Below are 27,464 nucleotides of genomic sequence, written 5' to 3' on the forward strand. Positions count from 1 at the left end.
GGAAAAGAGCAATCTTAAGTGGATTATGTTCAATATGAGAATCCATTATTTTAATAGTGTCTGTAAATGACAGGGATGAAAGAGAAACAGCATATTCAGTCCATTTTAAAGACGTTTTTGCAGCTATAAATATCATAGTTCCCTCTGATCATGAAAAGCATGTATATGTGTCAAGACAGACTGCTCATACTCAAAAGAAGGCAGCAGCCCCATCTGCACAAGCTAATTTTGTTTGTGCAGAGACAAACACTCTTCTCTTCACAGACGCGGATCAGAAAGATGCCACAAAAGACGACACAGCGATGTATCTCAGTTCAACCCTTTGACTGGGATGTGGAGCTACTCACAGCTGGACCCAGACTGAATAGAGATTAGATGCGGTCCTACTGATGTAGCCGGACTTGTCTGCATGCCCATTTGTTATGATGATTCTTATTTATTTATTTGGTCTTTCTTTCAGCTGCTGATGAGGTTTCCAAAGGGGTGATGAAGAGCGAATAGGAAGAGATTGCAAATTCAGGCACAATGACACACCTGTTGTCTGTAGGTGAGAACATTACCAGCCTAATTAGAAGAGGGACATCATGTGGCTCTAATCAGATGCGCTGTCGAACCATCTGCAAAACTGCCACTCTCTCTCTCTGTGTGGCCAGCAGGTGGCAACATGTTTAACAAAAACTGGAGCGCTGACATGCCAACTTGTTTGGATTTCAGGAGAATTAGTATTTCAACTTGTACCCCATCTTAATACACATTTCGACGCACTAAACCAAACAGGACAGCGGCTTGGTGTTTGTCTTCGTCAAACTTCTATCCTTTAACTAGAAGCTTGCGCATGGCAAGTCCCGATCCAGTGGGTTCAATACTACTGCCAAGCAGAAAGTTAAATTCACTTTTCATTTAAACCCAAACACTATAAATCTTCAGGTCATGGGGCCATTTCAGTCTAGCCTGAAACAAAAACAAGCGAAATCTCTAACTTTACAATCAGTTGGATTCTGTTTACTTCCATTCTAAGCCATCTGATCGATAATGACGCTCAGTCTCATGTGTCCCAGTATCTGTGGTCAGTGCGCTGCTTTGTGTGCGCGACGATAACTGCGGCTTTCCTGATGCCTACTTCAAGTCCACAGTTATGTCGTACATCAGAGCGTCTAACTGCCAATGAACATGAACGCAGCGGGGCTCGAAACAAACAATCTGCTGTTTGTCTTGCTGCTTCCAATCCCATCGTCACAGAAGTGATGAGCACAAGTAAAACATAAAAAAGATGCACATGTTTGTTTGCTTTTTTCTATGACTTTGTTAATTTAAAATTCTATTTTCCCGATCGTACCTGAAGCCATCACCAACTCCTGATTCCTGTCCTCAACAATGAAGAACTTTTACCCTCCGAGTTTCCACTGAAGCGACAAGGACGTGTGGGATGCCTGGGACGGGATGAGGTGAAAGTGAGATGTAACGCCAGACATGTGAAGAAGGAAGGAATCGCGACAAACAAGTGTTTCCTTTTTACGTGATATGGAAAAAATGGCGAATTCAAGTTCTTCTCATGTGTTTCCTTCCTTGACCCCGGCCCTGGCTCACCGCGCAGAGGTCCTGGAAAATCCGCTTCAGGTGAGTTTGTTTAACTTTGAAACGTTTTGGCAAGGTGAGATTAAAAACTAATATTTAAAAAAAAACTTTCATAAGATGTATAAGTGACAAACTTACAGGTAACTTGTTCTAATTTAACAAAAACCTAAAAACACAGAATGCGTCGTAAATTTAAAAGAAAACCATTTCTTTTTTGAGCCATATTCTGTGCACCGTAGTTATATTTTTGCCCGCTTGTAATATAAATGATATTGAGCCTGTTCCAGCTGCAGCTGCGGAGATGAGAGCAAAACTTTTTTAATTTTCAGAAACTTCACTTTTTAAACTCCATTTAGAGCAGAAATTTGCACTCCAATATCCGAGAGAAGATTTAGTTAGTGCCTAAAAAATAATCTTGAAAGTCAAAGTATAACCTCAGCCTCTAAAGCTCTTTAGGTAATGAGCACTCAGTGTGGATGAGGAATCTAGACAGGGCAGAGATCTATTGGTGCTGGCACCTGTCACAACTATTTTTTTAAAGCAATCATGACTAAATCATTGCGTTGAAAGGCTCTCTCTTTCTTTTGAACTTTTTAACTTTGTCAAGTGGGTTCGATTAATCTGTCCATTAAACAGAGTATGCAGACTGCGTGCACTTCTGTTTGTGTGTGATAATAAAAAGCAGTTTCCTTGAATGTGTGTGTGCAAACGTCCTGTTATGTTATGCCAGTCCTCTTTCCTCCCACTCTTATGTAACCACACATTCCTCTCACCCTCATTTTCCCCTGTCACTGTGTTTCGCCATGTTTCCTAAGTGTGACATTACCACTGGGGGCCAGAGAGAGAAAGGGTAGCAGAGGAGGACTGAGAGGCGTGAGTAATGAGTAATGACCCATTGGTGGGTTGTGAGAGAATAGATCTACTGTAAGAGTCCTGAACAGCTGGCTAATGGTCCCAGCTCCCCCTCTGTCCATGGCTACCCACCATCCCACAGAGCATCTCAGGATGGGGACAATATCTGTCTGTGTCACACTTTGACAGCGTTTTAGAAGTGAAAAAATGCTGCTGAAAAAAATGATGATGATTTGTCATCTTGGTTATACTTCACAAGTGAGACTTAGTCCCAGTATCTTTGAAAGATAGCTACTTCCAGTGACGTGATCCGTTACGTTAGGTAACAGAGGATGGGTAATATTTCCTAAGAATTTCTTTACCAGTTTTTGCCTTATTGGAGTTAGTGTGGGGAATAGCGGGCAGCGGAGCTTCCAGGCTGATTCAGTCTATGGACAAAGCTGTTCACTTTAAGCTTATTCAAACTCGACAACTGTATTTTATCTTTGAAAATTGCAGAATGCATGTGCTGCTGAACTAAATACTGCCAATTTCTATTGGAGGTAAACGAGGTGGGTGATGGGAGACCTGTACAGAATCTGCTGACAGCAGATAGCACAGCGCAACAGTAAACCCAAAATTAGTGTCCAGTATACAAGAGATTAGATTTTAACAGATAGGACTTACACATTTTCTCCCTCAAATAATAAAAAAGAATACATTTTAAAGATCTAATTCCTGGACCTCTTCTCAGCACTATTACTTGCAGAGATCTATAGCCAGCTGTGTTATTTATCCTGGCTCTAGATCCTGATCAGAGCCTTTACTCAGTAAACATACGGTTTAAGGTTAAATGTGACGCAATCCACAAATACATTTTGATAATGGTATTAAAATGTCTGTTTTCTTTCTACTACTGGTATCCATGTTTCTTCTGTACCCACCACTCACCCGGAGCAGAAACTGAAGGGCTGCATCCAGAGATCAGCCCATCCCAGTGAGGGACAGATCCCTATTGTCAGTGGACACAAAGGACCGTGCTGTCTGTACGTCTGTCGGTCTTTCTCATTGTTGGTCAGTGTCCTAGTGAGGAGGAGGAGGAGGATCAGTGCTATCAGGCCCTTCATCAGCCTTCAGATCCATTCAGATTTAAATTATTTTACTCAGAACAGTCACATGTAGTTTCCGGGTTCTGGTCTAATCCACTAATTGGAGTTTGCTCTGTGCTTATGAAACATTCCTGAGCAAAAGAAGCTCAGGCTGTCTTATCTCTGACATTTAAGTAATGGAGTTTATACAACACACGGCCCACAATTGGTGGTAAATTCCCTCATTGTGTCTCGATGATGAATGTTCTCACGCACAGAGTTAGAGCCCACTTTTCCTTTTGCTGATAGCGATATTCACGATATTGCTGGACTGCTGCAGTGGGAATCCTTCTTGAGTTTGTGTCATTGTGACTTTTAAAAGCACAAGAATCTTTATTTGATGCTTTGCCTTTCTCACAGCCAGTATCAGTATCAGCTTATTGAATCCAGCCCTCACAATAATCGTGGCACTTCTTGTTAAATCTGGCAGCAACATTAAAAACTAAACATGCTGCTCAGGGGCTGCATTATTGTGTTGCTTGCCAGTTAAGTTGTCAGGTCTTCAGAATCATTTGCTCTGAAATGATGTACAATCGAATTCCTTGACTGTAACAAACAAATTACATTTTGAGGAAGCTAAAATAAGACCGCAGTAAAAGCAGATTTCTATTTTGGATGGCCTCAAACAACCTGTAATTACAGAGGACGGGAAAGACAAGAACTTCTGGATACCTGCTATTGTCCAAACATAGATGCAGTGGAAGGAGGCGTATATAGATCCTTTACTTAAGTGAAAATAAAAATACCAAAATGTTTAATTGCTCTTTTATACTGATAAAATCACAAAGACAGTCTTACTGCTATTATAATCATTCAGCGATGAAAACCTCACAACCATATCCTAGAATTCCTTGAGAGTAGCCCACTTAATATATGGACAGTACAAAAATACTCTGCTCAGAGGCACTGTTAATAAAACTCTGGCCAGTATAATTAAGCAGCTGATATTACTATTACCCTGCTGATAAACATCATTACCAACATGGGAACCCATCAGCCAAGATTTCAGCTCTTCCAGAAGAGATTTGGGCAAATAATTCACATTTTATGCACCCACTGTTAGGATATGTTTTAAAAAGCTAAATGGCTGAAACCAGATGATAGCCAGCACTTCCTATATGGCTGTTTTTCAGATGTTTTTCCTCTTATTTTCCCTCTACATTAAATGTTTAAACTGCTCAAACGTGATAAATCAGTACTGCCTGGACAAAAACAGAAACCAAAAGCCTCCAGTATCAAAAACTGTTCCTTGCCTACAAATTCTGCATATTTATGTGCAAATATCTCTTCTTAATGCACTTGGATATGGATGTAATACAGTATAAGCAGAGCACAAAATGGACAGGCTCAACTAAATTCAGATATTTTAAATAATGTAGTTGAGTAAATATAAGTGATTATTTCTACTTCTTTACGCGTTAACTGTCCTTATATTAAAATAAAGTAAGATGAAGAATGTGCAGCAGTTTAAACGGTGCTGTGGTGTGAAGTGTGTCGCTTTCCTTAAAGTGTGTAATGTTTGCTAAGCAAGTCAGCCAACAAAAGACGCTCCCAGTATACCAGCCTCGCCTGATCCAGCAGCTTTGTTTGCTCTTCCTCTGACAGGAAAAGTCTCTCCCTTTTAACCCCCCCTCCCTTTCTCACTTGCTCTCCTGCTTCTCTTCTCTCACACTCTCGCATGAATTTGTCTCCCTCGGTGGGAAGAGCGTTAGGCTCCTGCAGCCTTGAGTCTTGGCCTTGATTCCCGCAGTGACCACCTGTACCGCAAATGCACACCCTCCAACTTTACACCAACAAACGAGAGGAATGATTTATTATAATAAGGCTGAAAACACTTGCTGGTCAGCTTAATATGAAGTGAATGAATCCAATAGAAGTTAAGATGAATCCTTCCTCACATTTCAAATTGCTATCTCCTGTGTGAAGTCTGTGGAATGAACTGTCCTCAGGCTGCACATCCACCACCACGTATTCTTAACACACTGTTTCTCACGCACGCACACACACACGCACCCACGCAAAGTTAAACACCCTGTTCTGCCCCCGGCTTCTCTCAGCATTAACCTGCAGCTTCCCCATGGGCTCAGTAACAGCAGCGGCAGGGAGCCACTCACACTCTCTCCTGCAGAGCTTGACAAGGTTATTGATCTTGGTTTAGTGTACAGACCACAGCTGCCTGATAGGTGTCTGATCATAAATTACTAGGGTCATATTCTTCTTCCGTACAGTCGGGAGTCACAGTCCACTCTCCCCGTCAGTCTGTATGCCATATCATTAGAGGACGACGCCGTCTATCACTTCACACCCACACACACAAGTTCAGGCTTTTTACCTATCAGTCCCCTAGGAAACCCATCAGCAAGCCGCCCATCTCCTCCCCTCCTCCTCCCAAATCCTGTTTACCTCTCCTACTCTGCAATCATCGTGCAAGTGTAGGAAAACACACATGAACTAAATCCGGTTTAGCACTAGCGTCCTCGCTGTAGGTTTCAGGTGAGTGATCTCATCCAGCTTGGTGCCAAAGTGAAAAGGGAGAGAGAGGGTGAAGAGAAGATGGGCTTGGAAGAGAGACGCGAGAGAAAAACTGGACTGTAATGTGGTGGTTTTGAATGAAAAATTACCCATAAGTCCCCTAGACTTCAATTTCTTATCAAGCTGGCGAGGAGCTGATATGCTGAGTTATGCAATAAAAAGTTGTAGTTTTACTTTATAGTGAGCTGCTGGATGGAATTAGGAGTGCCATGAGCAGATAAATCAAAACTAATTGAAAGTTGGCTGTAGGTTTTCTTATAGCTTCATATCTACTCTGGTGCTTAAAAGCAAGGAACACACTTTTGTCTTTTCCTTGTAGACTAACAGCTGATCAGAGTTTTCAAAGGGACCCATGTTGTAATTGACCAGTCTCATCAATATGGATTTATTATAGACTTTATATGGATTCACTTGACATTTTATTCAGACATCAGTGTCGCTTTAGGGTAACATTGCAGTATCAATCCTCTGGGTTTTCTTCAGGCGCCTTTACCAATTTAAATAGTTAATTTGCCCTCCAAAACCTCTCAGTGGGACTTTGCGTTGCTTTCTTACTTGCTCTGACTAGTGTATTTAACTAGGGTTTGCAGCTGTGAGTTGTACTGAACCTGACTGCTGTGTCAAGGGCAAGGACAGCTGAACCGCAAGGAAATCAGGTGTGTGAGCTTGTCGCCACATGTGTATCCAAGACACGCATCATGATGCAGTTCACTGGGAGTAGGAGTGGCTAATGGTTCATTAGATGGGCAGAGGGGTTGTCAGGATGATCGTGGAAATATCTGTGTTGCTCTACTGTTCCTGGTGTCATTATTATCTGTAATGTGCTCTGCGGTGTTGTTTACACGTCCACACTGTTATACAAATAGTCAGTATATGTGAATGATTACCGATAAGTGATGTGCATGAAGCAATTTAGTCAGACATTCCTGACAGTTTTCTGGTAAGTCGGACACCATTAATAGAGAAATGAAGTCCGCCAGTGAATTCCATGGAGCGAGAAACAGTTTTTTAAATTTATTTTTGTGCCTAATTCATTTGATCATAAGTAAAATCACAGTCAGTCTCCATTAGTCTTTAAATATATAAATTACACTAAAAAGGATGCTCTCCTCAGAGCAGCTGCTGTTGTTGTGTGAGTGCATTCAGTCTCAGTTAGTTATGTTTATCTGATTTTGGTATGAAGCATGATTCGAGGATGTCATTACACCGTCACTAAATATTTGAAAGTTAGTGATTAATAAAAGGATCTGAGCTCTATTATCTTGTTCAAATATTAAACTTAATGAACCTATTTCAGGTCTGCAGCAGGCTCGAGTTAAATCTTAGAAGAAGTGACGGTAGTTTAGGTTATTTGTTGTGCACACAGATAAAACTAAACCACAGTGAGCAGCTTTTCTGACAACAGAGCAAAGGAGCGCTTTGGCCTAAAAGATGCAGTATAAATTCATGCTCCACATTAAAACTGCAAACAAGCAGCATTTTATTGTCTTTGCTAGAATACAGTGTTTCTTATAACCTCGGCCTTTATTGCTAAACAAACATGAAAGTGTATGACTCATAATTGTGCTGGAGTCATATTATATATGATATCCCGTCGACCTTAACGCACCACTTTATGTTTTTATAGGATTTTTTATTTTTTGGTTTTGAACTGGATAGGTAGCACACTAAGGCAGGTAAGGAAAACATCATTTTAACCTGTATTTCGTGGATGTTTACTCTCATGTTTTCATGTGGTGCTCCTGTGTACGCTTCCGTGTATTCTCTGAGCCTGGCAGTAAGAGTAGAGGATTGCTGATATTTCCATTGTTTGCACGATGAATTGCGACTTATGCTTAAATCATCACAGCTATTCCCTCTCAGTCTGGCAAAGAGATGCTTCATATTGTCACTGAGGATTTCTAATGATGCGCACTGATGGACAATAGGCGACCTCTGGATCGTGCGGTAGTGAGCAGCTGTTTTTGGAGCTGTGTTTGGAGACCAGAGGAATTAATTTACACTCCATTCACTCCCGTGTCCTTTGACCACGGCGGTGTTATCTTATTGTCAACAACATCACATGGATAATACTGACAATAACCCACTGTCTGTCTTATCAGACAGAATGGACCACTGAACCTGAACATTAATACTTATTTCCTTTTTTTTAATCTATTGTTGCTGCATGTGATTAAATTTCCCTCTTATTCTCCACCTCACTGTTGTTTCTCATCCTGTTGTTTTAACTCCCATCACCATCCACCTTCTCCTTGTCCATCCTCCACCTCTCTTCCTTAAAGCAATTTCAAGGGATAAATGCTTGGCTGCACTTTCTTTTACTTCTTCAAGAGTGATTGAGTTCTCTTCTTTAGGTTTTATCCTTCACATTCCACCCCCACTCTGTGCTATCGTTCCTTTATAAACTTTGTCCACCCACAGCCAACGGTATGTTAATAACCCAGAATTCAATTTTCTTTTGGCAGTCATTTTCCTGGGATATATCAGGGACAAAACAGCCAAGTATACTGTTCCAGCACTTTAAGTGAATGTATCTCGTTTCTCCCTCCATCACTTATACACCTACTCTGAGGAAAATTTGCTACAAACATCTGATGATACTTTTTTTGTTTTAATTAAGGTTGCACTAAAATTGAATTTGGCTGTTTTATATAGCAGTTTTACTTTGGATGTCTCAAAATCTTTGTATTTAGTTACCCAAAAAGCCCTGCATAGTTTGAAATTATTGTATTTATGGTGTACAGTGAGACATCCACTTTTCCTTATTGTTCAGGATAAATTGCAGCTTTTGCTAAAATGCTAGTTTCTTGATGTGGATGCTATTTGCAAGTCAGAAAGTCCTAATTGCAGTATTTACAATATGAAATGAATCCTGGGAAAGTGTTACTGTGAGTATGTTGGTATGCAAACACTAAAGATGGTAAACATGATAGTTATAGTTGAAAATCTACATTTTTGCCTTTGTCAGCTTGAGTGTGATATTCCCAGAACTTTGTGCGTTTATTTGTCTGAAGGTGTGCACCAGCCTACAGCCAGATCTTAATGAGGTGTCAGATATTGTGTGAGAACTTGGATTGTTTTCATTTTTTGGCATATTTGTGTCAAATGTCTGTTTGCTGTTTTTGTTTTGTTTTTTTACTACGTGTGAGAATACAGATTTCGGTGTTACGAAGCCTTAAAAGCCTCTGTTCCACAGGAGTACAAACAATATCTACACACGCAGTTGTGCCTTTGAACACAACACCAATGGAGCAATGCTCTCTGTGGTTGTCATGGAAATGACAGATGCGACAGCTGGAGGGAAGACTTGCGAGAAGTATTATGGGGTGTTTGGAGTCGTGTGACAACTAGAGCGTCACCTAATCCTCTGTCTGTTTACTGTTTGTTTCCACAGACTTATCTCCTGGGAATCATCATCTCCATATGTGGGAATGTCCTCATCAGCATCTCGCTCAACATACAGGTAGGAAACACTGGAATCCAGCTGTGTGACAGACACTCAGCACAGTAGGCGTTTAGCGCCTGTAAAGTATTTCTAGACTGTCTTTCTCCTCATGGTTTGCTCTCTTTAGCAAATTCTGTGTGCTCATCAGGATTTTAGTGCGTGTACCCTCGGGCACTGTGGCTGTGTGATGTTCACAGCAGGCAGTGTGCATTAGAAATGACTGCATTTCATGACAGAAAAGCCTGTTTGAATTAAAACGAATAGAAGTGGGTGTTAAAATATTGCAATTCAGTTTTAATATAGTGCAATTAAGTATTCAAACAACACATTTTCTGCACAGTCTGGACCTGAGTAGGGTATTAATAAGCTGCCCTTAGGTTGATAGCTCTAATTCAGGTGAAGTTTTACCATTTTCTGAGCATCACAATGTTAAAAAATAAGGACTTCATTGATTAAATGTAATGTAAGCCTACAAGCGCTAACATTTACCAGTCTGAGAAGATTCATCTAAAAACATTATTTGTCTAAAGTGATCTTTTTTTCTGGGGAACTGATAATATGAAATAAAGTCTGCATGGCAGCAGCATGCAGAGCAAACTTGGATGCCGTGACAGCTTCAAGTAGATGTGAAAAAGTGCTAAAAGAGGTTGATAACCCTTACTTAGAAGCCAGTATAAGCTTCCAGAAATAGAATTGTTAATGATTATGAGGTATACTGTAGACTTGTGTTGGGATCATACAGCTTCTTAATTGGTGTCATGTCTCTTCTGAGATGAAATGGTAATCAGCAGAGAGTGTGATGCTGCGTTTAGAGTTGTGTGACAGTCGGTGTAATGCTATATTAAATTGATTGATTAATATGTTAAGTTGCACCTACTTTTTTAGGATTTGCACAGTGCGGTGAAGTTATTGTCTGTGTTGTGTTGCTGTAGTTTGTACAGCTCTGTTGGGCCCACTTTATCTGACTGTTCCCCTGGCTCCTCTGGCTCCCGTTCCCTCTCTTCCTGACAGAAATATGCCCATGTACGTCAGGCACAGCGTGGATCCAAACCCTACTACACATCCGCCACATGGTGGTGCGGAGTGGTTCTCATGGGTGTTGGGGAACTGGGAAACTTTGCTGCCTATGGCTTTGCTCCAGCATCTCTCATAGCCCCACTGGGCTGTGTGTCTGTTATAGGTAAATATAATCTTTTTTGTTTTTTTAGTGTCATGCATTATCCAAGTGTGAAAGCAAAACTAACAGTGGAAGGTGTTTCCATGCAAGGCCTGTGTTCTTTCCTTCTGATCCTGTTGACAGTGTCATGCCAACCAAAAACTAATGATGTTTTATCCAGTCATTTTCTATTAAAATTTTTTTCTATAGACTTTATTTAATCTGTAGCACTTTATAATGCTTATTTGTATATTTTATGCATTAATAAAATTATATGTGCGAATAGTAGTCTCTTAACCAGAGGTGGCAAAAGAACAGACATTCTGTACCTAAGTACTGATACTAGTGTTGAAAAATACTCCAGTAAAAGTTGAAGTACTGATTCAACTTCTTTACTCAAGTAAAAGTTAAAAAAAAAAGTACAGGCTCTGAAATGTACTCTAAGTAAGAAAGTAAAAAGTAGCTCTTTGGAGGACATTTCTACCAGCTGTTTTTATGCGAAGCTAACTGAACCTTGTGCTTTATTAATGTAACAATAATATTAGAAGAGCTCTATTTTCTGTTACCTACATTGTAGAGGGTGACTTTGCCTCTAAGCAGGAAATGAGTAGGGAAGAGATTAAAGTGGATTCAGCAGATGGGGGAACCCTAAAATTAGTTGAAATGGCTCAGTGTGGGGCAAAGAATCACAGCTCAGTAATTTCTATTGAGCGCTCCAGTAGATTGTCTTATTGTACAGGCTGTGAGTAGCAGACCTGCTGCTCTTTGTGGATGTACACAACGTGTTACAATAAACACGTTACTGTAATCCGATTACTTTTTTCAAAGTAAAGTAAGGGATTACTATTGCAAAAATAATTACTTTCCCGTAAGCACACTGCATTTCTGCGTTACTAAACCGTGATTTTGTTTGTGAAAGGGTCTCGTGACAATGACGTAAACACATGCAACGTTCGTGGTAACAGATGTGTGCAGATCAACAATGGATAATATGGAGAGCAGGAGCGAGTACGACCATGCAGGGTTTAAAGCTTGGAAGTGCTGACATTACTTTGAGTTTGATTCTGTAAAAAGTGACAAAAACATTAATGTATGCTGTACACTCTGCATGGGAAGAAAACTTCTTTTTACCATGAAAAATTAAACTGCAAATCTGAGCAAGTACCTAGCACGCTGCCACGGGAATGTGAAATTCACAGAGAAACCCCCCCCGGATCCCCCCACTGACATGACCGGGCAGACCTCCACCCGCCCCACTCCTGCTAAACAGGTGAAAAAGAGCAACGGGACTTAGTGCCACTGAGACTTTGATTTTATTTATTTTTTTGCTGTGTTTTACTTGCATCTATTTGAAAGAGAGTGTAAACACAAAACATTATTTTATTTCATATGCTGGAATATGCAGAAAATAGGTTTAAATGTTAAACAAATTTCTTTCTGTGAGAGACTGTTGCATATAATTTAATTTTTGCTTGATGCAATGCGCATGAAGGTAAAAGATTAAAACTAATAAAACAAGTTTTAAAAAGAGATTTTTTCATTTGATTCAATTTTATATGATGGATTATGCAGAAAAAATAGAATTGGGCTGAAAGGTCTATTGCTTTATTACTATTCAGGTTATGTGTCATGTTTTAAAAACTAACTGGTCAAATGTGACCGAAACATTAAGTAAGGCGGTGGGGGTGCACACAACCACAGGGTTAAAAAAGTAACTAAGTATCGAATTACTTTTGAAAATAAGTAATCAGTAAGTAAAGGGATTATTTTTTTGGAGAAGTAATCAGTAATTGGTTACTAATTACTTTTTCAAGTAACTTGACCAACACTGTACACAGCTGAATTCAACCAGATGTCAGCAGATGTTTCATGAGTTGTCCTGGCAACACTGACAGTACGCTGTTTATATTAACTTTATTCTAGACGACCACTGTGCACCAGTCACACACTGTTCCTTTCTTTGAATCCATCACAGTACAGCAAACTAACCTGTTCATGCTACACTAACCTGCTGAGGATTTTCATGCAACCTTTAAATAGTGAAATACAGCAGCTGTATCTTTAGCTAGCAACACAGTGTGCGACAAACTGCACACAGACAGTTTGTGTGTTGAGCTCATAGAAATGCTGCGTTTGACAGTGACACCAGCTCAGGTATTTGGATTAGCATCCGAGTGGCTTCCAGATACAGGTTGGTTGATTTCCTTAGAACCATTATTGTTATATTTCACTGTAACACCACAGTAGGCTGACTGGGTTTATTTTTCCCACTTAGCTAGGTAAGCATTGATAACTTAGCTAACATTACCTCTATCACTATATTAATGGGAATATGAATCATTGTGAGACTTACTGCTGGTAAAAAAAAAACAGCTTTCTTCTTTTTGGTACTGGGAATTAAATCTTTTTGCTCTGTCTTTATTACTTGCAGAAGAAATCTCCTAAGAAACGTTGTAAAATGTACGGTGGCAGACCTGGGTAAAGACTTGTGTGTTTCACATTCATTTTTATTCCAAAGTTGACGTTTGCTGTTGTTTGTGGAGCATCTGAGAACTGCAAAGACTCTCTAGGATTTAATGTATATTGTTTGCAAAAGAAGCATTTGATTCAAAATAGGAAATAATAATCATCTTAAAATAGCTTGCATTTAAACATACACAAGAAGACTTCACGGCAGTAATGCAACTTATCGATTATACAAATTCTTCCCCACATTCATTGGCTTTCAGTTTTAGAGGGATATATAATAATATATAATATTAGGGCCTTTATAATAGGGATGCAGAACATATGATGTATTTTTTAGATTGGAGGCATAATATTGGCCTGTATTATTTATTTATATGAGAACCTTAACTGAAACGTGAAATTCAACACATAGACATTAGTTAGTAAAGTTTACTAAGTTACTTAGGTTTAGTAACTGTACTCCTTTTATTAATATTTTAAATGTAGAAGCATTGCAAGGAAGTACTGAAAAAGTACCTTAATCTGTTTCTATAAGACATTGTTTTTACAGAATCACGTAAAATCTATTCTTATCACGTAGTAATGTTTCTTAATAATCATTATATTTAAGTCCCTTATTGCCTAATAACCATTACATATTGTAAGGACATTTATATTAAATGTCACAATACACTGGTACTTAAATGTGTCTATTATCCTATTATTTTGTGCTGTACTGCACAATACTAGTTTCTGCTCTACCCTTGCGTGTTAAATAGACCTTCATATATGGTGATATATATCACTTCATCAGCTCATTAGCTCAGCAGCAGTATGTTCAAGTGCAGGGCATAAAAATGATCTGTATGTATCAGTGAAGTTCTCCATCTGCAATAACAGTTTTATTTCTCTCCTGTGTTTCCAAGCTACACAACTGCTTATAACTGATGAGACTAACAGTCTTCACTTTATTCACTGGAATCTTCAAGCTTACAAACCATTCTTTGTTATTTAAGGTGTTAATTCAAAAGTAAATTTAACAAATTTTAAACGAGCAGAAACAGTGGGTCATTGTGTGAGAGTGGAAGAGTGGTGGCGGCGGGGGGAGTTCATGTGTCATCGTTTCAATTCCTACCTTATACCCAGCACTGAACCCAGAAGATAAATCTCTACATTTTAGCTCCAGAGATTAAATTACATAGGAAGTCCAATTATTCCTGACATTATGAATCTAACACCACACTTGAGAAACAATCATTTTTACGGCCCACAGTTGAGCTAAAGATGTCACAGACTAAGCCGGACTCATTAGCCAGTCAAAACAAAGCCTGCCCCATTGCTACAGCTGGCAGCTGCTCAGTGCAAACACTCTAAACGCAGGTTAAATATTGAACAGGTTCACTTCTTACCTTCCACCGCGCATCACTCACGGCGCTGGAGGTGGTGGTGACTCATGGATATTAATGACAGCTATTACCTCCACGCTTCCTATAGTCACGTCTTGCCAGTGGATGAATGGTTTGAATAAAGCACTAAGCGAAACCACAAATCTTGCTAAGAAGGCTGCACCTCTTGTTCATTGTAGTTTTGCTTGCCACTGTATTTGCTTCAGTGAGCACTTACCAAAGAAAAAAATGCTTTTAGCAGAAAAATAAAGCCTCAGTTCGGTGTTCTGTTAAGACCAGCAACCTCCAAATGTGTTGTCAGTGTGTGTAAATCTAACCTTGTGATGAATCTCTTTAAAACCACAACCATTAACAATTACCGTACTCATTTCCATTTTACTATCAGATCCTCGTGAAAACAGCCGATTGCTAGTGTTGCACTGGAGTTTGAATGAATATTATGCAGCTGAAGTGCGTTTTCAAGGAGCCTTTTAAATAATTAATGCATCTGAGATTACGAGGTGAAAGGAAGAGAAAGAAGAGGAAGATGTCTGCAGTCATGACAGTCTGTCCTCAGCTACAGGGGAGAATCTGCAGGTTGGCTCCTTTCTTTGACTGACTGTACCCCTCAGCTCACACTGACTCACACGATATGCAAATGTGTAAAGCACATACATACACACACATAAAATTTATGCATAACTGTAGCGGTGTGTAAAAGGTCTAGAGGATTGTGTCGACTTGGGATGCTCCTCTGACATATGCACACACAACACACACCCTTCCTGCTGTGCTGTTGTGCCTGTTTTCCGAGAGCTGTGTGAAGGCACAGAAGGGGGTACAGACAGCAGGATGCCTTCACTGGGTAAACAAGAGGGAAGTGAGTGGCTGGCTTGGAGAAAGGCTGAGGTGAGAGGAAGAAAATTTCAAAGAAAGGAGAGCATAAGTATGTGAATGAATAAGACACAATAGGCAGAAGCAGAGGAGTAAAGGGCCGGGATCGAGAGAGCTGACGATGCCGCTGTCATCCGCCAGTCCGTGCATGTCACGCTGGCACTCGTGACGTTCCGGGGAGAGCAATTACTACTGTCCGCGTTCACAGAGCCCAGTCCTCTCTATTAGGAATGACAGCATCAGCCCAAAAGCTGTTGTGTGGAGCAGAGAATCAGCTCTCTCGTTCAGATACCGATGTCATCGCATGCAAAAGAGGAGGGGAAGCTGGCAGTGTGGAAATGAACAGAAACCTGACTGCATCACTCACGGATGTCAGACCTGCAGCATTGTATTATCCATTAGGATGCGGTGTTAGTGTGAAGAAGTCAGGATGTAATGTAGATGTATAAATAACACAATGATTTTAAAGAATGACTTTACAGTGTGACTGTATTTATTCAGGGTCAGGACAAGATCTCATTTCAGATTTCAGAACTCCTTTACAACGTTTGTGTAATGTTTTCTTGAATAGCTTCTGAAGGACGGTTTTGATTCAAGTTATCAAAAGTTCCTGTTTGGGAAATTGTGAATACAACTTTTGTTTTCTTTTACAAATTACACGTGCACAGCTCCTATATTTGAGCTTCTCTGGGTGATGGCAGTCAGACTTTTGTTGCTTTCATCTTGCTCATGACAGATTTGTGTTGCACAAGAATGATTGACACTGTATGTTTCGTCCTCACTGGTAGGTACCCATTACTACACATCACAAAGAGCATGTATAGAGGTGCTGCGCACACAAGGACACAACAGCAGTGACAAAACTGCGTACCCCAGAGGTTCCCGTTGCCACATTTCTCATTATATCAAGCCGTGCGAAGCTCACTTTGTATGGAGTTGCTATGGTTACTTGTTAGATCCAGCTGGTCCCAGAGGCAAAAGAGTCGTCCAAAATGTGAGTGCGAACATGCTCTCAGTATGAAATATTTAACAACTAACTGTTTCATCAGAATATTAAGGAGAATCTTTATAAACTTCCAATTAGAGCGTAGGGTCCTTGCGGCATTGTGCACATCCATGGCCTGTTCTTTCGGAAAATGTGTGTTTGGAGATACATAGCCTATTTGAAAGAAAGTGTGGCTTTAAATCATGGTTTTAAAATGGCATTTTTGCTTATATTTGATTTGTTTCAGATAAACTTGCAACTATATATCTTTAATATCCATGTTAAGAACCTGTCACTGCCTGTCATCCAACACTGTGTCTCTGACACATTGAGCTGTTTACACTCTGTATCTAATCTCCTTATGGCGGAGGCAGAGCCCATACACAGACTCAAATGCTCTGTCTGTTTCTCTTCCAGTAATTTCCAGCAATTTCTTCCATTCAATTAGTCCCCGTGTCTGTGTGCCATCACCTGCTCACCCAGATTGCTGTCTGGCAGTCGTGTCGGCAAAACATAGCGCCCATAGTATGCTCTGCTGTGATATTGGTGAAAAATGCAACATCATAATTCCAACTGGTTATATAAAAATGAGCTTTCCACTTGTGTTGTTTAGTGAGGAGACCTCCAGCACGGCAGCGTCAGCGTGTTATGCAAACTGACCTCTTCACTGTGACAGGCCGCTGTCACTTGCATGTCAGTTTGCCTCTCTGTCCACTGGCCGTTTGTCTCGCAGTTTGTTTTTCTGTCTCAGCCAGTTAGCGTGCCTGTGTGGCCATCCATCTGTGTATCTGCCTGTTTATCGGCATGGCTGTGAAGTCTGCACGCATTTCTGCCCGCCTCGCTATTTGTCTCCGTGACAGCCGAATGCCGTGTTTCTCCCTTGGTTCGGTGCAGATCCCGGGGAAACATTAAGAAGATTAATCTGAGGCTTAGCTGATGTGAGACTGATTGCTTTTCAGTGTCGCAGTTTTTGACAATGATATTGATGGATGGGTTTGCAAAAAACGTGGCGTGGAATATCATAATTTCATGCTGGTGCTATGAAGTCCTAATGAGTTCCATTTATCCAAGCATACGGACCGATTTATGTTGGTCTAATATAAACATGTCAAGCATTGTGTACATGTATTTATGTGAACACGTATTTACATATAATAATATAGTGTCACTGTGTGAATATGTGCATAACTAAATACTTGTATCACTGCTGCTTGTGTAGACATAACACCTTAAAAAAAACCTAAAGATGGCTTGTTCTGATGTTAGTAGCCTATTTGAATATGGCTGCCATGAAGGGTGTGTAAGTGGTGGTTGGGAATGTTTAGGAAGGAGGTACATGTCAGTGAAATATCCACACGAATACCAGGACCCAAGGTTTTCCCTCAGAACCATGTCCAGAAATCGCCTTCCTTCCATAGTGCGTCCTGCAGCCCTCTGTTTCCCAGGTAAACCATGCAATCAACGTGATGTAAAGCAAAGCACAATTTTTTTTAGTATGTGCCTCTGTACACTGCAACAGTGGATTTTAAATCAAACAGTCAATGTGTGACTGAAGTGTAGACTTTGAGATTTAATTCAAGCAGTTTAGGAAAATTTTCCATGAACTGTTTGGGAATTACAGTCATTTTTATAAATCGTTTCAGAGCGTCAGGAGTAATTGGACAAACTAACATCATTTTAAACATGAGGATTGTTTTTAATACTTCGATGAAACTGCCTGAAGTCTCCAATCCGTGGACATCATCACATGCGTTGTTTACTCCCTTGAGATGTTCTGCAGTCACCCTTAGATGCAGCTTGTTTGTCAGTCTCTTCAAATTTGTATTTAATAACTAAAAAGCATGCTCTATAGGGTTGAAATCAGATGACTGACTTAGCTGTTGAAAAATATCACATTTTTTTGCCTTGAAAAATTCTTTCTTTGGTCTTGCAGCACGCTTTGGGTCATAATCCATTTGCTCTGTGCAGCGCTGTCTGATCAGATCAGAAACATTTGGCTGAAGCAGAAAGCGTAGCCCTGTACGCTTCAGAATCTATCCCTCTACTGGCCAGTGCATTCCTTCTTTGTAAAATATTAGTGATTTGGCAACTCCCAAAATCTTTGATATCTCTATTGATTGATTGATTGATTACTTTATGCATTATGATTACTTGCATCAACATCTCCTTTGACTTCATATTGAGCATTCCAGTAACAACCACCAAAAACAACTCTATACAAATAATTCTGCTTCATTATTTTAAGACCTCACTGCCTCACAAATGCTTTGATGTGGTTGACGTGTGTGTGTCTGCAGTCAACAATGTAGACTACCTTCAACATTACTGATGTCATTCTTATGGAAATATAACTATGTTGGTATTTACTTTCATTGTAGTGGACTGAATGGTTTGAATTGCAGTTAAACTAAGAGACTTTTTTTTTGTTGTTACAGCCAGTGCTATCATATCTGTGGTTTTTCTCAAGGAGACGCTGTGTGCCTCTGACATCGTTGGTAAGTAAGCATTCAGTAGCGATGATGGCACTTACAGTATAAGTGTCCTCTTGCGATGGTAGTTTGAGTTCAGAGCAAATCTGAATGTAGTTTGTATATATGCCAAACTGAGTTTACAGATGATAATTCAGTCACAAGAGAAAAAATATCCTGAATTCCAGTTATGTACTAGTAAAAATGCCCTCTTGCTTTTTTATCTTTGTAGCTTCGGGAAAGCGAAGGCACACTCAGCACAGACATATTTTTTGTTTTATGAAAAGCTTTTGTTTGTCATAACAATTTGGTGATTCTGCTGCTAAATGGCATAATTGTGATGACCATTCCTACTCCTGGACTGGAAATTCATATCAGCATCACACAGCTCTGTTTATTGTTGCTTTCTTGGATAAATCGGCTGCAATGTTTTTGCCATTTTGTTTTACAATTGCCGAATGCCATTATCAACCGCATATTGGAAACAGTTAAATGCATGAATGTTTTATTCATAAAGGGGCATATTAGTGGGAACAAGCTCTGTTTTTCTGCCTGTGTGCAGCCAGCGGCAGAGGTAAAACCTCGAAAATGATCATTTAAATAACAAAAATAAAGATGAATATTAAAAACCACTGCAAGAATGAACACAGTAACATTTTAGGCTTCATTTCAAGTTCATTTTTCAAGTTGAGTTCATTCTTGTGTCAGAAGTTAGGAACAAAAATATGACACAAAATGTGTTTTAAAGTGAAGCCCATTGGTAAGATATATAGTCACTGGATCATTTGTAGGAAAAAAAAGAGCATTCATACCATTTCAATAAATGTCCCGTTTATCTTTTTAGCAGGATGCCTATCGCAAACAATCAAATAAATGTCAGTGTGTGCTGCAGGGCTGTACCAATTTAAGGAATGGAGTGTATAATAAACAAGAACTGGGCCAGTTCTTTTCATTTTCTATCAATCACTGCACTACTCATTTTGCATCTTGGACAGCTCTATCAAAAAATACAGGGAATCTCTATATTCACTTCGCTTTTTTAAAAAATGACATCAAAATGAAAACACTTCTTTAAATAGCCATATGCAGTCATGTGGAAAAGAAAGGAGGCCCTCTTTCTGTTGTAAGGTTTTACGTCTTAGGACAAAAAAAAAAAACGTGTGGTGAGGTGTTACATGCGACACTGTGTCAGTACTTATTTAACAAAAATGAAGCCAAAGTGCAGAAGCAGCGTGTGAAGAATTACTGTAAGTACGATCTTACTGTTTCCATGGGGATTAAGAGGGGAAGTGGCAGCCAGGTGCTGGTAATCAAATTAAGTTAATTAACTGATCATCAGCAAGTGTGAGCGCTGCTAAAAGAAAAGCTTTGCCGTTTTCTAGTCTCAACCATTCACACGTGTTTTAACAGACTGCCAAGAAGAAGAGAGATCAGTAAAGATCTGAAAAAGGCTTTGCCCATCACTGCCCAATAGTATGAGTTATAAAGCCATTTCCAAACAATTAAAAGTCCATCATGTACAGTCAGAAGAACTGGACACAAGTGTAAAACATTCAAGACAATTGAAATATTCCCAGTAGTGAGCGTCCACACAAATTCACCCTAAGGTCAGATCGTGCAGTGCTCAGAGAAACTGCAATAAATCCGAGGGCTACAACTGAGACTCTACAGCTCTTAGTTAGCTGGTTGCATTTTTAAAGATCATGACATTACAGTTACAAAAAGACTGAACAACTATCACTTGTTTGGAAGGGTTGCTGGCAGCGTGACATCTGAACAATCCACATGACTTCTGGAATAATGTCTTTTGGAAAGACGAGACTAAAGTTGAGATGCACAGCGCTGCGTTCGGCATAACCCAAACAGTATATCAGCACAAACACCTCACACCAGCTGTCAAGAACAGTGATGGAAGGGCGAGGATTTGGGCTTGGTTTATAGCCACAAGACATGGGCACCTTGCAGTCAGTGAGTTGACCATGAACAGCTAAAGTCAGGTGTGAGGGCATGTGTCCAGCAGCTTAAGGCAAAAAATTGGCTGATACAGCAGGACAGTTTAAATGTTTACATAGTTGTTCAAACACTGCTTCTGCAGTATGGCTACATTTTAAAAAATTACACTGTAAAATGTGATGGGGGGGGGACATAAAACCTGAAGAGGGTACATTTTCTTTCTCACATGACCGTAGGTGTTATGGATTTTAGCTACTCCCAGTAGTAGTAGCAGAACTACTTGTAAGATGAGGTCAACTGAGCTGTCAAATCAATATAAAAACCACCTCCAATAAACTCACCACTCTGCTGTCTTTCTTTCTTAGGTGGTACCCTGGCAATAACAGGAACATACGTCCTGGTGACCTTTGCCCCCCACACCTCCACACACATCACAGCCCATCTGGTCCAGTACTACACTATCAGCTGGCACTTCCTGCTTTACCTGGTGTGTCCTTTAAAATGCTCCCTTATAAGTCAAGTAATACACATTAATGTGTATTCGTTTAACAATATTTTTTATTTATCAGTAACAGAGAAACCACATGTAATCATAGAATGCATCATTGTGAGCTTTATTGCACAACACCGTGGTCATGTCACTGAAAATCCTAATGTAGCACACCACTGTTGGTCAAAGACAAGGTCACTCTTTACAACCAGCTGCTGCTTGGTAACTTTTTCCAAATGAGACGAGGTCTTTTCTACCACTACTCTTAGGGGTCGTTCCCTCAGCTCTGTTCTCTGTTGTGTGTCTCTGTTGTGAAAGTGGTCAAGTGGGAGAGAGTCCTTTTAAGCTTAGATAGCGTTTTCATACTCGGTAGTCACGAAATACTCCCTCCAACAAACAGGCTGTGAGTGCATTAACACTTACCCATGTACCCTCCTAGTCCAGTTTCACCTCAAGCAGCAGTGGCATAAACATAGCTGTTGCTATAGTGACCAATCAGAAGACAAGTACAGAGCTAAAACAACATTTTTTGTTTTTGTTTTGTTTTTGTTTTTTTGTCCAAACCCACTCATCACAAACGTAAATGTTGGCTCAGAGCTAGTCTTGATTGAAAGCACTTCTTAGACGCTTTTAAAGGAGCATTTCTGTAGACTGGGGTCATTCACATCCATCCAGCTGTGTCTGAGTCATTCCCTGACTCTCATGCACCTTGCATTTCATGTTTCAGGTTAAATGTCTCCTGTACCAAACACTGCGTTTTGTGCCTTTTAGCTGTGATGTCTCAGTTAGTAACTAGTAAGTCCTGAGCACCACATAAGACCTATAGGCTATCAAAATACACTGCATTTTTTTCATTTGTTTCCTATATTACAGAATATACCACAAATACAAAAACACTTTTCTACTGACGCTATCTTTCCAAATCCTAAACATTTAATTTACTTTTTTTGAACAACTTTTTTGAACAACTGCACATGATCTGTCAAGCTAAGTAGAAATAAATGTAAAACGATGCTAGCCAATGGCGGAGAAGGAGAACGTGCCCCAGGTGGCAGTGCCATCATTATTCAGGGCACAGCATGTCACTCACGATTCTTTTTCTATTTAGTAAACCATTACAAAAAAAAATCCATGAAAAGTGCATAAGAAGATATTGGGCAAATACAAATGGATAACTAGAAACGCAGAGGCTACGCTGTTTGTGAATACTCATCAGCCTGCAGAGGAACAGCCTCCAACAAGTATGGGATTAACTTTAGTGGGTGATTAATCAGAGGGAATGAAATACCCATTGCCCCTTCTTCTTATTACCAAAGATCATTCTGTTATCAGTTATCATCTGGAAGGACCGCTGTAATGTCAATCTGAACATGGATTGGGGTATCTGCCACAAATGCCTGAGGTCTTTGTTAATCCATTTTCAAATCATAATTAATCCTTTTATTTAAAATACATACAGAGATACATGGATGATAGCTGGAGGCATTTTAAAGGTCAGCTTGCCCTTTTTCCCCACTTTATTCTGCTTTACACTCTGTTGTTGTTCTTTATCTACTCGAGCTGCATTAGAGGATCCTGGAACAGCTGAATGCTATTTGACAACCCCGAGCTCTTTTCATTTAAAACCCAGCAATTCATTTCATTTTTCCGCCATAGTCATTTATTTCAATTAAAGTGTCCTGCTCTCTGGCTACATGCTGCACTCTCTTCCACTAATAAGACAGTCAGTAAAAGTACAATTCAAGTGCAATTCAGATTTTCAATTTCTGTGCAGCTTCGAGGAAATGGAATCTGCATTAATGATTTGTACGTCTCTTTCTCTCTCAACAGTTTATAGAGATCGTCATCTTTTGCCTTCTGCTTTATCTGTACAAGAGGAGGAACATGAAGCACATCGTCATTGTGATGCTGCTGGTGGCCCTGCTCGGTACGAAAGAGTGGAAGTTGCCCAACTGAGGGCAGATGCTGTAGATTAAGTTGGAGGTTGCTTTTGTTGCTTGGCTACCGTATAGAGCTGTTATCATTTTTGAAGAGAACCAAGTTGAGAACAATAGAAGGAAATAATTCAGCGTGTTCACTAAATTAACCGCCTCCACGATTTAGCATGAACTTGTGAGGTGCTGCAGCTAAATGTTAAAGCGATGTCTTGCTTGTGTGTTGTTGCAGCCTCTCTGACAGTGATCTCAGTCAAAGCCGTGTCAGGGATGATCACAGAGTCGATAAAAGGCCAGCTGCAGCTCATCTACCCCATCTTCTACGTCATGTTTGTTGTCATGGTTGCTTCTTGCGCCTTCCAGATCAAGTTAGTCAAAGTTTTCTGTCTCTAGTTCTCATCTTTAAGCTTTTTGTCATCGCTTAGATCTCACGTTTGTCACTGGCTCGATGGCTGTTCAGTGAAGAGTGAGGGAAATCACATATTTTACATGATGACCCTGTACCTGCTGCATTTCATTCACCAAACTTCTCAAATGTTGCTTTGTTTCTCTCTCTCTCTACAGATTTCTCAATCAGGCGATGAAAATGTTTGATGCCACAGAGGTGGTTCCTATCAACTTTGTGTTTTTCACTGCAAGTGCCATCCTTGCAGGTCTGTTAAACAGAAAGCTGTTGAACAGCTATGTGGCTAAATGAGCAGAACAGTTGCTTCTCTGGGCCTCAGGTTTACTCTGTGGTCCAAAAATCTTAATGACCTTATAGCACCATATCAGCCTATTAGAGCACTTCGCTCTCACACTGCAGGCCTACTTGTTGTTCCTAGAGTATTTAAAAGTAGAATGGGAGGGAGAGCCTTCAGTTTTCAGGCCCCTCTTCTGTGGAACCAGCTTCCAGTTTGGATTCAGGAGACAGACACTATCTCTACTTTCAAGATTAGGCTTAAAACTTTCCTTTTTGCTAAAGCATATAGTTAGGGCTGGACCAGGTGACCCTGAATCCTCCCTTAGTTATGCTGCAATAGGTGTGAGCTGCTGGGGGATTCCCATGATGCATTGAGTGTTTCAGTTACCTTTCTCACTCACTATGTGTTAACAGACCTCTCTGCATTGAATCGCACTTGTCAATAATCTCTGGCTGCCTTCAAAAGCATGTCTCCTATCCTGTCTTCCTTCTCTCTCCCTAACCGGTCACGGCAGATGGCCCCGCCCCTCCCTGAGCCTGGTTCTGCCGGAGGTTTCTTCCTGTTAAAAGGGAGTTTTTCCTTCCCACAGACGCCAAAGTTCTTGCTCATAGGGGGTCATATGATTGTTGATTATTGTAGGGTCTACCTTAAAATATAAAGCGCCTTGAGGTGACTGTTGTTGTAATTCTGCGCTATATAAATAAAATTGAATTGCATTCAAAAATGATTTAAAAGTGCAAGATTTAGCCACACTCGAGCCACAAAGTGACATATTCCTTTATGGCTCTTATCAGTGCCAGCTTTTTGTACTGTGGACATTGTTGTGGTGTCACGAACACTCACCACCAAACCAAATATATATTCATCGGTTGCTAGGAATTGCAACTGCATACTTCATTCATTATTTCTTAAAGCTACGGAAGCCTGTTAGACAGAAGTGTTCTAAACTGGACCAGTATAAGTACAGAGTAATGACCTAGTTTAATAAACCAACAACTTCCCTGGTTTTTTTTAGTATAAAAGAAGTATTCTCAAAATGTTTGCATTTAATGTATCATACAGTGTGGATGTTGAAGAGCCTGAGATGGTAACTGTGTGTCACAGTAAATCTATGCACAAAGCCTTCACATGTAGAACATCTGGGAACTAAACAATGGCCCATTAATCCCCCTACATGTCAACATGTAGAAATACTCGTGGCCTGCAGGCTTTGTTTGTCACATCAGTTTTACTGCCATGCTAGCAACATTGTCTGCACTGGATAGATACTGATCACTGCAACGCGGGAACACCTCATGAAAGCAGTTTTGGAGATTGATTCCTACTAAAGAAGCAAATTAAAGGGTTTTAGATGTTTCATAAGATTTACTGGCAATAACAGACAAAGATGTGCTCCAGCACTACAATAGCTGAAATCGGGTACACATACATTACACACACAGGGCACGATCAAGACAGTGACTCACTGCTGTGAACCACTTAGGAGTCCTTGCTCAGCAAACGCTGCAAGGTATTTATAGTGTGTGTGTTCTGCCAGGTCAGGTTTTTAATATCTAATCAATAAACCAGAAAAACAGACAAAAGTTTCCCCCAAGTATTTTGGCTTGAAGAGAAAATCCAGAGTAAAACACTTCATCACAATGTAAAACCCTTTTTGGCAGGACACCTTGTGTTACAAAATCCATTTTCTTGTTTGCTTTACTTCTGGATAAATTGCCCGAGTGATGTCATTTCAACCCATTTGCAGCATGGCTTCAGTGGAGTGTAAAAGAAGAAAATGTTCCAGCAGTACAAAACATCAGGCTCAAACAAGATCAGCTCCGGTGTCGCTCTCATACTGCAAATGAACAGCAGCGTCTTTCACAACGCCGCCCAATACAGAGAGACGCCTGTGATAGAGGAGGCACAGGCACGAGATGAGCTGTAGTTTGAATTACTCTTTACTTTCTCCGATATTGCTCTCAGTATTACTATTGCTCTGTCCGCCTACACGAATAACCCACAATTGATTGCATTGAACAACAAATTGCTGATGTATTATATCTGGCGGTGTAAGAACATCCGTGGGCGGACTTTTACTTTAAGATTAGTTTAGCTCCACATTGAGGAAAAATATTGTTTTGGTCCTAACCCGGTGACGGTCACAGCTTAAGACAGTGAAGTGAGCACTGGAAAAATGAACTCGCTCTCTGAGCCAACAGTGGCTCTCCTACAGTCTCTGCACAGAGGACATTGTTTGTTTTTGCATTCTGTCAATATGCTGAGCAGTGTTTACTATTCATCTCTCAAAACTGCACCCTTTCACTTAATAATTCTCCCCACTCATTATCCCAGTGTAATGCATGCTTAGGGTTTTAGGGCCATGTTTCACAAAGAAAGCCGCAGAGGTGATGTGCATGTTTTGTTACTCTGTCACATTAAATGGACTTTTTCATTTTGCAGGGATTGTATTCTATCAGGAATTTGAAGGCTTGGCCTTGCTGAACATCGGTATGTTCCTGTTTGGGTAAGTGTTCAATAAGCTACCAGCCACTGCAGCTTATCAAATTATGCTTATTGCAAAATGTCAACAAACTTCTCAAACTGTTTCCCCCCCAGTTGTCTTCTGTCCTTTGTTGGAGTTTTCCTGATAGCCCGAAACAGGCCAAAGATAAAGCAGCAAGATCGCAATTTTATCGCAATGAATAAAATTCCTGGTAAGATCTATTTATCGTTTTTTATTTTGTTGCCTTAGAACCTTTTTTGGTTTTTATGGTTCACTTATTAGCAGATAGCTTTTGAATTATATCTAGTGGCAGTGATCCTGGAATCACCCAGCTGCTATTGTCTGCCACCCGGGCAGCAGACTCCATCTAATGAGCTGCACTGTCCATATTCACAGGGAGAAGGCACACAGACAAAGTTCAGCCTGAGGCAAAGACTACAACATACGGATCACTGGCAGCCAAACTTATGTGCAACAGATCGGGCCAAACAGACGATTCATAGGCCCAGCTCCATCTGTTGAGACTGTCATTTTGATGCGTTTGTGTGTGCGTCTCTCTTCTGGGTTCATTTAAAATGTGTTTATAGAAAGAAATGATGGCCATCAGTTAAAACCAGTGCCAGCTGAGCATCAGAACTGGTGGCCATATTGATTTTACATTTTATGCTCCAACTATTAAGTACCTCTCATTAGGTAAAATATCTATTTGTGTCTGAGCATCATTTCCCACACAGGTATCAGAAATACCTCAAGAGGAGTCACTCCAACATAAGGAAACACCTCAGGATGAAAGGTCAATATTAGATTGTTCACAAGCAACAATTTTTAATTGTGAGGAGAGTAGTGGTTGAACAAAAAGGTCCAGGAGGGCACTCTGACCGAGCCTATCAATATAACATAAGGTTATATGTCAATGAGCTGAATAAACCGCTCTGTGTTGTGTGTAAATAAATAAGGACAAAAAAAGTGTTCCTGTGGTCTGAGGGTTTCATTTGTTACAGAAAAATAAGTGCACTACTGCCCTCTAATGGTGGGGGAGGGACTCCCAAGAA

At 40.2% G+C, this 27,464-nt stretch overlaps 1 protein-coding gene across 2 annotated transcripts; it reads left to right on the plus strand.

The window, feature by feature from the left end:
* Window positions 1–480: 480 nt before the first annotated feature.
* Window positions 481–27,381, plus strand: nipal2 (NIPA like domain containing 2). Of its 2 annotated transcripts, none has more exons than XM_026184232.1 (12): window positions 481–547; window positions 1,343–1,617; window positions 9,481–9,549; window positions 10,543–10,711; window positions 18,835–18,894; window positions 21,186–21,307; window positions 23,141–23,237; window positions 23,477–23,612; window positions 23,809–23,897; window positions 26,370–26,433; window positions 26,526–26,623; window positions 26,809–27,381. In XM_026184232.1, the coding sequence occupies exons 2-12, from the start codon at window positions 1,522–1,524 to the stop codon at window positions 26,913–26,915; spliced, it is 1,107 nt and encodes a 368-aa protein (XP_026040017.1). In that variant the 5' UTR covers window positions 481–547; window positions 1,343–1,521; the 3' UTR covers window positions 26,916–27,381. The 2 variants fall into 2 exon arrangements, with proteins under 2 accessions (XP_026040017.1, XP_026040016.1); XM_026184231.1 differs by lacking the exon at window positions 481–547 and adding an exon at window positions 1,135–1,254.
* The last annotated feature ends 83 nt before the right edge of the window (window positions 27,382–27,464 follow it).

Source organism: Astatotilapia calliptera, chromosome 11 (assembly GCF_900246225.1).
Source record: "Astatotilapia calliptera chromosome 11, fAstCal1.2, whole genome shotgun sequence".
NCBI lineage: Eukaryota > Metazoa > Chordata > Actinopteri > Cichliformes > Cichlidae > Astatotilapia > Astatotilapia calliptera.